This window comes from Chinchilla lanigera, unplaced genomic scaffold (assembly GCF_000276665.1).
Source record: "Chinchilla lanigera isolate Chin_1 unplaced genomic scaffold, ChiLan1.0 scaffold00099, whole genome shotgun sequence".
Lineage (NCBI taxonomy): Eukaryota > Metazoa > Chordata > Mammalia > Rodentia > Chinchillidae > Chinchilla > Chinchilla lanigera.
The window spans coordinates 6674976-6684980 of record NW_004955500.1 but is presented as its reverse complement, the minus strand read 5'-3'; the positions used below and the strand labels follow the sequence as shown (position 1 = coordinate 6684980).

The window sequence follows — 10005 nt, the reverse complement described above, 5'->3', positions numbered from 1 at the left end:
CCCAGCGGCCGGAGGCCGCCCGAGCGAGCCGAGCCGGAGCCCGCGGCAGGGCGGGGCCGCCTTCGCGCTCCCTAGTCGCGGGACGCTCGCTTAGGTTTCTCCCCAGAACGTGACACGTGGAAGGCTGCGTGTGTAGCTCAGGGGCAGCGGCCGGCCAGGCGTGCAAGCTCTGGGCTGCGTCCCCGCGCGGCGGAGGCATTCCTAATGATGGTGACAGTGCTCCCGAAGAATAGGAAAACGCACAGTGAAATGCCAACCGTGAGCAGAAAAGCCGCTAGGGTCCACACCAGCACCCGCCACGTAGGAACCCCGACGCGCATCCGCTGACCGGATAAGTGTGAATGAAGGTAAAAAGTAAATAGCGGTAAAGGGGATTACACAGAAGGAACCACGGTGGCACATGCCTAATTACCAAAACGCACCTGCCTTACTTCAGAATAATCTAAGGGAGTTTCTATAAAAGTTAATAAAATCTGCCGGGCATGGCAGCGCATGGATATCATCTCAGCCCTCTGAGACAGGAGGATCACAAGTTCAAGCCCAGCCTGGGCAACTTAGAGAGTCCCTGTCTCAAAACTCAAAAAAAAAAAAAAAAAAAAAAAAAGAGAGAGAGAGAGAGACTTAAAAAAGAGAAAAAAAAAAAAAAAAAAAAAAAAAAGAAAAGGGCTTTGGATGTAGCTTAGCGCAAAGGCCCCGGGTTCAAGCCCCAGTACGACATAAATAAATACTAAACATTTATTCCACCCCTGCCTATTAAGTTTTGAATCTTGGAGTGGATTGTGTGACCGAGAAGTGACTGGTAGCCAGCCCCCCTTTCAGAGCTGCTGGCACAGGGTTCAGAGCTGGTCCCTGGGAGCAGAGGGTGAGCCCTGCGGCTCGGCAGGCACAGCCCCATGAAGTGTGGGGTGGGGTGGGAACCTGAGCAGTCTTTGGCTGGATTGTGGAGCTTCCCAGTGAGAAAGGCGCTGGACAGAAAAGGCCTTCACCCTCTGTGCACAAATGCCATCCCTCTCCCCAGAGGGCGGGCAGGACAGCGACAGGTCCATGTTTTAGAACTATGGCCGGAAGGTGACCTGCCCTCCAACGACTGGATGCAGAGAGCTGAGACGCACAAGCTCCTCGCCCCTGTGTACTGTGCCTGTAGAAGGCGGACAGCGGAAATCCCTACTTGGAGAGTTGTGGTGAGGCGGGGCACGGTGGCACACACCTGTGATCCCAGCACTTGGGGCAGGAGGATCTCGGGGGATTCAAGGCCAGCCGGGGCTACAAAGCGAGCTCAAGGCCAGCCTGAGCTACATCGTGAGACCTGTCTCAAAAAAAAGACAACAAAAAAGAGCTGTGATGAGGAGTCGGTGCTGAGACCCAGGACACCCTAGTACTGTGCTCGGCAGAGCCTAGAAAGCACACCTAGCTGCAGTAGAAGGCAAGGACGACAAGGACGGCGGGGGAAGGAAAGAGGAAACTCCTTCCAGACGTACTGAAGTCAGTGGACTCTGAAGGTCGGGTAGGGGGTCATCGGCTGGGCTGACAGAAAGGAGGACAGCACAAACACCGTGAGCACGCACTCCAGGAGTACTGGGGCGTGGGGAGCACACTTGGTGTGTCAGAGTGAGAGCATTATCACCAGTAGCTTGGGCCCAGGTTGTACGAGGAAATCAAGGCCACGCTGAAGCTTTTTTTTAAATTGCGGAATGAATAAGGAGCTATTGAAGAGCCTGACACCCAGATGGGGCCAAAGGCCCAGCTTTTGCATTTACTGTGTGACCCTGGCATGTTCCCCTAACTCACAAGCTGCCCGGTGAAGTCTGCTGCGAAGGACATAATCCGTGTCTGTGCCCTCGCCGGGATGACCGCCAGTCACCTGTGACTGTGAGCGCCCCGTAGCTGGCTGGTGTGACAGGGGAGCTGCATTTTTAATTGCATTTGATTTTAATTCACCTCAATAGCTGCTTGTGGCTGAGTGGCTAAGGTGTCAGTACTCCCTGACCTCTCAGGACCCCTGTTGCTCCATCTGCCTGAAGGGAATGCCGCTATCTCAAGCTTGCCATAAAGATTGAGATAAGTTAAGCTAGACATTGGAGTTCAAGCGCTCAGCACAACAGATCAACAAATTATTAATGCTGTTGTTGAACTTGCTCGTCCTTATATCACTGAGCAAGGCAGTGCAAGATAAGCCATCCTAGGAAGATTAGACAGACTGTGACATCCAGGTTAGCTTTGATGGGGAAAGAAAATCGTATGGGAGGGGCTGGGGATTTAGCTCAGCGGCAAAAGCGCCTGCCTGGCAAGCGCAAGGTCGTGAGTTCGGTTCCCGGTACCGGAGAAAAACCAAAAAAATAAAATAAAAAAATAAAAGAAAATAAAAGAAAATCGTATGGGAGAGAGTGTCCACAGACTATTTCCAGTGGTAAGGTGCGGACAATTAAGATCTTATCTGGAGAAAGGCCCTGGGGATGGGGAAGAGCTAAGCACCATGGAGCTGCCGGGCAGGCAGGTGCGCACCGTCAGCTTCCTCCCCCCACAGTACCGTCGAGCGCACACAGCCATCCCCACCCGGGACAGGTACCCCGCACAGTGCAAGACAGACAGCCAGCCTCTGCCGCAGGCAGACGCCACTCCTGCTCACCAACACCTGTGCGTGCTGTCTTCTGGGAGCAGGACATACTGAGTTACTGCACTCCCCGAGTCCCCTGCGGGTGAACTAACACCATGGGTTTGAGTTCTGAGCGATGAAAGCAGCAGCAACGTGTGCATTTCCAGGCTGGGATCTTACAATCTCCCATACACCTGACACCCGTCCTTCCCTTAGCTGATGATCTCAGAGGCCAGACGCTGAGGGTGCCAGGGCCACGTGACAGACAGAGGCTGGGCGCCTTGCACGAGTGAGTGGAGCAGAGCTGCCTGTCTACGCCTGTCGATGGGCTTGCGCCCGAGGGAGGAGTGGACCTTCACTGTGCCAGGCTGCTGAGATCTGGGGGCTGTTCGTTACAGCCAACCTTATCATCCTAATGTACTCTCTCTCATTCCACTGCAAGTCTTTTAAACAGATTCTATCAGGAAAAACTGTCTGAGCCATTCATCCCGCGGAAGTTACCTTTGAACCGGGCCTGAACGGCTGGTCACTCCCATCGGTGGACACCCTGCCTCCTGAGAAACTCCTCCTCCACCGGGCACATTCCAGACATGTCTTCTCCACAGTCAGGAACACACCCACGGAGCTGCCATCTAGCAGGTTTTTATTGGGCTTGTCAGGGCTCCCTCACCTCTGCATCATCCACACAGTGGTGTCCCTGGGGCCACGTCCTATGTGACCTCAGACCCACACCCAGGTGTCATCCCCGCGCCCTCCCCTCCTTCACCCTGCCGCGTACAGTCCCCAACACACCCACTCGGACCTTCCCTGTCCTCCCCACTGCTACTCTCACCCGGCCTCAGCCCCACCATCTGCCTGCCCCCAGCAGCTTGCTAACTGGTCCTCCTCTGACCGTTCCTTCCCCTCCGACCCCTTCCCCCGCAGCAGCTGCCGTGATCTTTTAAAAGTAACAGCCCTAACAGGGCACTGCCCGCAGCCGTCCCTGGAGGCATCCCAGGGCTTTCAGGGCACCCTGGTCAGGGTCTCGCCAACTTCCTCTGCTTACCTCGCTGCACACATGCTGGCTTCTTTCTGCTTCTCGAAGGTGCCACACTCGCTGCTGCCAGGGTCTGTGTGCTTTTCTTCCAGAACGCTCTTCTCTGCGCATCAGACTGGTTCTCATCATCCCAGTGAGCCCTCGGGCCCTTCCCGGACCGGCCAGCCCTCACCCCGTGCAGAGGGGGTCCCTCGCTGCTTTCCTCCGCAGCACCTACCCACGAGGCTGTCTTATGTTTATCTCTAAAAGTCCCACATCCAAGAAGCCCCTCGGAGAGAAAACCATGAAGGCCGGTCCTCCCCATGGCCTTAGGACTTCTGTATTCCCATGCCAAGGGTAACATCAGGGCCTAAGTTGTAACTCAGAAAGTACCTTTGCAATAAATAAAAGAAGGGCTGGGCGTCCATAGAGAATTTGTCCCTCCTGGCGCTAGGGGGCAGCCTGTCCCAAGCTGTGCCTTTGCACTCAACTCTGTAAGACTGTGTTAAAAACTTCTGTGCATAAATATAGCTGGTGAGTTCCACAGGGATCTCCTCAGAGCTCACTGGGTCCCCTTGTCCTCCCCAGCCCGTGTGGAATCCAAAGCTGAGGAGCCTGGCTCTGGCAGCCCAAGGCTTCGCCTGGCGCAGAGGTGCGTTCCCCTCCCTTCCCGCCCTCTGCCCTGCCCTCCTGCAGTTGCACCTTCCTCTGGACTTGTGGACAAGGGCAGGAAATGGGCAGAAACGACCGCTGTGAGGGAGCCCCCGTCACCAGACACCCCAGCTCTGGAAGCCTCAGGAAGGGCCTCGATCCAGGGATCTTCCCCAGGGCTGTGTGCTGCTCCTGGCAGATCTCTTTGCTTCCCAAGGCAAAGTGAGACCCGGGGCCTGGCTCCTGGCTGCCGCTTCCTCTGCCTGCACTGATGGCCCAGGGGACCGCGGGGCGGGCACGATGGTGTGTGAGAGGATGCTGGGATGCTAGGAAGGGCACTGCCGTTCTCCGGCTTGCCCGCTCCTGGGTGAGGAAGCCGGGAGCAGTAAAGCCCGCAGTCACCTCGGCGAGGACTTGAGCCTAGGGACCCTCTGGGAGATTCATTTGGACGAGCCCTTGAAAGCTGTTCAGGGGTGGGGAAAAGCAGGCCGTGCGCTGGGGTGGGGGCGGGGGCGGGGGCATTAACTCTTCCTAAAGGGCCAAGTCCGGCAGCCAGGTTCATGAATTTTCACCTTTGGGTGGGAACAGGGGCATGGGCTTTTTGACCAAAGGCTTCCTCAGTACGGCGGATTCCCCTGGAGTCCGGCGGTCTGCACACTGGGTAACGGGAAAAGGCTAGACATAAGGCATCCCTGAGGCTGTGTCCACCGCGGGGACCCGAAACTGGCGCTGGAAGGCGGTTCCAAGGCTGCATCTGATGAGACTTCTGGCGGAGGACGGGAGGTAGCAGCAATCGGACCAGCAATCAGCTGCGCTGGTGGCAGAGATAAGCCAGGAAGTGGGGAGAGGCGCCTGAGGGAAGGTGGGTCTGGGGGAGGCCTGAGGGTCTGGGGAAATCTGAGCAAGGTGAGACGGCTCTTTGGGTAGAGACCTGTGTAATTCAGGAAACCTGACCTGCAGGCTTCTGTGGGCAAGGCCTGGATCCCGCAGGGCGCAGAGCCAGTTCCAGCCCACCGGCCGCTGCATTCTCCGGAGTCACGCGCAAACACCGCATCTCTGCGGCAGGAGGGCCAGGTGTGGCCGGGGAACGGGCCCTGGGCGGTGGCGGGGGCCGGTGGCACAGGCTGGGCCGTGTGGGGAGGAGCTGCCGCCCAGGCCCCGTGGGCCGCTGCACTGAGCTCCAGGAGGCTGAGCCTGCGCTGCCCTACGTGTCGGGGAAGATCAGACCTGAACTCGGCCTGGCCCCACAGGCTTTCAGCGGCGCACACAGCCCAAAGTGTCCACCTCCCCGGAGGCAAGGCCTGAGGAGGACAGCGCTGAAGAGCAGGAAGAGATTCCAGCAGCCCTGGCTGGGAGGCCTGAGCACGGGGCAGCCTGTGTCTGGACCGTAGACACCCATTTCTGCTTCCCTCTCTGGAAACCCTTCTTATTTCCCTGCCCGGCTTCTGCTCTTTGCACCATCCCCTGGTCCCCACCAGGTCTCTCCAGAGGGAGGAAATGGGCAGCGGGTCTGGTGCCAGGAAGTCTTTGGACTACACAGCTTCCCCTCCGGCCCTAGCACTTCCGGAGTGGGATTTGGAGACGGGGCTGGGATCTGCTCTGAAGCTGGGAAGGGGCCCCTCTTCCCGCCTGACTGCCTGGTTACCCACTTGCCACCACCTCCAGCCCAGCCGGTTCTCTGGGTAGAGCCTGAGCCACCCACCTGGCCTGCAGAGGGAAGCCGGCAACTTGTGACAGGGCCAGGGCCCCGCGGGGGACTCCACCCACAAGCTCCTGCGGCTGAGAGCAGGCCGGAGGGTGCAGGGTCCGAGGACACCGGAGTGGAGGGTTGGGAGAGGCTTGGGTGTGGAGGCGAGGGAAGCAGGAGGAGGCAGGTGGGCTCTGGGCGAGGCTGGGACTGAGGGGACAGGAGGACAGGACGGAGGGGCAGGGGAGTCTGAGAAACAGTGATTCAAACGGGAGCAAAGCAGCCATTTCAGAGCACTGGTCAGGGCCGGTGTCTCCTGCGCATGCGTGTACACACACACACACACACACACACACACACACACACACACACACAGAAGCTGGGCAGCGGAAGCAGTGACTGACTTCTGCACATTCACAGAGCACCGGTCTCTGGGACACAGGCCTGGCCCCTGCTGTAGGGACACTTCTAGACCCCGTCTCCCCGCTCCCATATACTGACCACCGCCTTTGCCACCACGCTGTGTCCCGTGATGGGCACACAACAGCCAGGAGAATGTGCCTTCAGGAAGGGTGGGGTCCCCACTCCTCCCTCAGCAAGCTCCCCACCCATCCCCAGCCCTGCCTGCGTCCCAGCTCCCCCCTCCCGCCGAGAGAAGGCAGGAGCCCAGCCCCTCTGCCGCCCATCACTGTCCTGGGCAGCTTGTGAGTGCCCAGCTGCGCCCTGTTGGCCCAGGAAGGTCTGGCCTGACGCCCATAAACGCTCCGGATCTCTGCACCTGCTCCCCGGAATGGGGAGGGGAGGAGATGGGAGAAATGGACTGGAACCACCACGAGGGGGTGGAGGGGGGCACGGCCGCACAGCCAGAGGTTGAGTCCAGGTGAGGTCACCTGCGTTCTCGCCCCAGCCGCTCCCCGTCACTCACCAGCCGTGACCAAGGAAGAAGCTGAGGGGCCCTGGCGATTGCCTTTCTGTAGCCCTGCTGGAGGCCAAGTAGTTAAAGCCTCCAACCCCTCCACCTCGGATGAGTCTCAGCACAGGGCAGAGGACACCAGAGGGGGACACAGGAAGCGGAAGGAGGGAGGGAGGTGCAAGCCAACACCTTGAGGATGCCCGGAGGGCTGCGTGTGCCGCTGCGCGTGTAATCCCGGCGCTCCGGGAGAGCGGCGAGAGGACTGCGTCGCAGCCCAGCCCGGCAGCTTCGTGGTCCAGTGTGGCTCGGTGCAAAGGCCCTGGGTCAATCCCTAATGTCCAAAAAAAGAACCTGGAGAACTGCCCTCCTCCTCCAAGCCGCCCTGCACGAGGCGCGTGGCAGGCGTTGGCGGACTTTCACAGCACCCTTTCACTTTATTTCCACCCATGATTACGAAACCAGCCTATGCCAGGCGCTGCACTGGGCAGGGAGACCCAGTCTGATGCACGTGTTAGGGACGTAAAAGGGAACCGCCTGGCTGTGTGCCCCGAAGCGTTAGGACAGTGTCTGCTGCCCGGTCCTATAGCCCAGCTCCTGCACCTACAGTAAAGGCTGCCGGAGGACGAAAGGCTGCCGCACTGCCGGGGAAGGACAGGGAAGGCAAGCGAGCTGAGGGAGGGGTGGTTACAGCACAGGGCTTACCAACGCAGGCTGCAGTCAGACTGCACGCGCCTGGCGCTACCATTCACTAGCTGTGCGACTTGGGCAGGTTACTTTACCTCTCTGTGCATCAGTTTCCTCACCTGCAAGTAAGAGCTGTCCGGTGGTAAGAAGGTGTCTGTGAAGCCACTGTGCACAGTCAGTGCTGGGAGACATCAGCGTGGGGCGGCGGCAGCTGCGGGGGGAGGAGGGACCCAGCAATCGAGTCCGGTTAGAAGCAGGGGCTTCAGGGCAGGGAGGGCGTTTGGGACACGTGGAATTTACAGCTCCCGCGGGAGTCCAGGAAGCTATGGGCTCCACGTGCATGGTGCTCAGCAAAGAGGCCGCGGCGGGACACACACAGTCCGGAGCCAAAGCTGAGCTCCAACAAGCTCCTGCCCGTCCTCCGTCCTTGACTGTCCTGTGAGAGGCCTGCCACCTGCCCGAAGAGTGCAGGGGTCAAGGAGTTCCAGGCCCCGGCCAGGGCCTGCTGCGTGCAGAGACGGTGTGAAGGGCTTCTGCCTGTCCCTCTCCTACCCCGGAGCCAGGGCCCACTCTGCAGGAGCGCTCAGGAGGGTTAGGAGCACTGCAGCACGGCAAAGCACACGACTCAGAAGCACCTGGATAGACCCACTCACGCATCGCTCCTCATGGACCTCGGGCAAGTCCTTCCACCTGTGAGTCTCAGCTGCCTCATCCGTGAGATGGGACACCAGTCGTACCTCTCACCTGTCTGCAGCGTTGTTGTGACAGCTCCATCATCAAATGGATACATAAAGTGTCAAGAGCAGGGCCTGGTGCACGTCAGCCAGTGTTATCACTGCTTATCTAACCCTCTTGCTGACTGTCCAACTGACTAGGGAGGGTGGAGGCGCACCGGGGGCTGACATGACTGCCCCCAAGACGCACCGTGAAGGGCGTACTTCTCAGTCCCTTGGCTCCTGTGGGCCTCAGCCTGGATGAGACACCCACTGAGCGGCAACTCTGCCCCCCATTCTGCACCTCAGAACCCTGAGAGGGAAGGACCTGCCCCACCCAGATGAGAAGGGTGAGCCCAACGCGTCAGAGCCCCGCGGTGGAGCACGGGGCTCAGAGGAGCCACACAACTTGGGTTTCAGCCCCGATTCCACCCTTTGCTGCTAGTGTGATCTTAGCAGTTACGTACTCCCGAGCCTCAGTTTCCCCACGTGCGGAGAGGGGAAGACAGGAGTGCCTGCTTCGTGGGACTCTGGCAGGGATGAAATACTGGAACGCACCTGGGCACAGGGCGGGACACACGGTCAGCTGCTGTGGCTTTGCTGCGAGGTCTGCAGACGAGCAGGCGACCTCCCTCCCCTCCCGGGTCTTCACACCCGGTCAGAGCCCCCTGCCAGCCTCGGAAACCTTCCGGCACTTTCCCACGCACAGCTGAGACTCCCGGCCAATCATCCTTTGCTCTTAGCATTCAAGCTTTTCTTCTTCCAAATTCCAGAACTTGGGTGGAACTTGGCTCCTACCAGCTGCTGCTGGAACACCTGGGCTTAGGTCTGGGGCCACATTTATCCTCAGGGTCCCTTTCCCTGGAGGACATGAGAAATGCAATCAGTGTTTCTCCAAGTGTGGGCACAGCAGATGACCCGAGACGTTTGTTCAAAGTACAGTTCCCATTCACGCCACTAAGACTGACTCCAAATTTGGGGAGTGGGAAGGAACATGTACTTCAATAAGCTCCTGGGAAAAATGTATACATACACATATTAAAGTGGGATTTTAGCCAAGCATGGTGGCACATGCCTGTAATCCCAGCACTTGGGAGGCTGAAGCAGGAGGGTCCCTGGGAGTTTCAGGCCAGCCTGGGGCACATTGTAAATTCAAGGCCAACCTGAACTTCGCAGAACACTCCCTCTGGAAAAAAAGGGCAGGGTGGGGATTTTAACAATTAAAACTCCCCTCCCCCTTGTCAAGAAGATAATTCCCTGTGCAGGACGGTGCCTCCGTTTCTGCGGCAGAGGCATCTGCGGATTAGCAGTGTTCCTTCCTCAGTCGGGCAGGCTCAACGGCAACAGAAAAGGGAGAGAGAGGGCAGAAGGAGGGGGTCCTAGGAAGCCGGGCTCATGCCTTCTAAACCCTCACCGTCCTCCTGAGCAGTTACCAGGCGTCAGGGAAGCCGCTGACCTCCCGGGGGTCACAGTCTCTGCCCTCTCGGAAACCGGGACGAGACCGAGAGCGGGCGCGGGCGCGGGCACCTGTGCAGCGGCGGGCACCGAAGCCCAGGGAGGCGGCGGCGGGGCGGGGCACGACGCGGGAATCCGAGTCTCCGCGTCCCCGGAGCGCGAGCGCAGCGCGTGGCCTGTAACGCCTCTCCCGCAGGGCCCGCCCGACCACACCTCCTCCCCGCCCCGGCCGCCCGGCCTCAGTTTCCCCCTCCGCGTCCGCTGTGCGTGCCTGGGGGCCCCTCGGGGACCCGG

The 10005-nt window shown here is 59.3% G+C and overlaps 2 protein-coding genes across 4 annotated transcripts in view; one reads left to right on the top strand and one right to left on the bottom strand.

The window, feature by feature from the left end:
* Slc48a1 (solute carrier family 48 (heme transporter), member 1) overlaps positions 1-9350 on the bottom strand; it is a 16312-nt gene extending 6962 nt beyond the window's left edge. The window contains exons 1-4 of one of the 3 annotated variants that reach the window (XM_005406620.2): positions 8815-9350; positions 7663-7754; positions 6872-7190; positions 3828-5073 (exon numbers count right to left, since the gene is read on the bottom strand). In XM_005406620.2, the coding sequence (XP_005406677.1) occupies positions 4935-5073; positions 6872-7190; positions 7663-7754; positions 8815-9002 (738 nt within the window). In that variant the 5' untranslated portion in view covers positions 9003-9350 and the 3' untranslated portion in view covers positions 3828-4934. Of the gene's footprint in view, positions 1-3638; positions 5074-6871; positions 7191-7662; positions 7755-8814 lie in introns of those variants that run through there. The other 2 variants (XM_005406622.2, XM_005406621.2) reach the window with 2 other exon arrangements.
* LOC106146866 (basic salivary proline-rich protein 3-like) lies at positions 9127-10005 on the top strand (the record flags this gene model as incomplete). Its single annotated transcript, XM_013505633.1, is given in 2 exon segments — positions 9127-9181; positions 9414-10005. Coding segments are annotated over 2 exon segments (647 nt in total), but the record flags the coding sequence as incomplete, so codon positions are not given.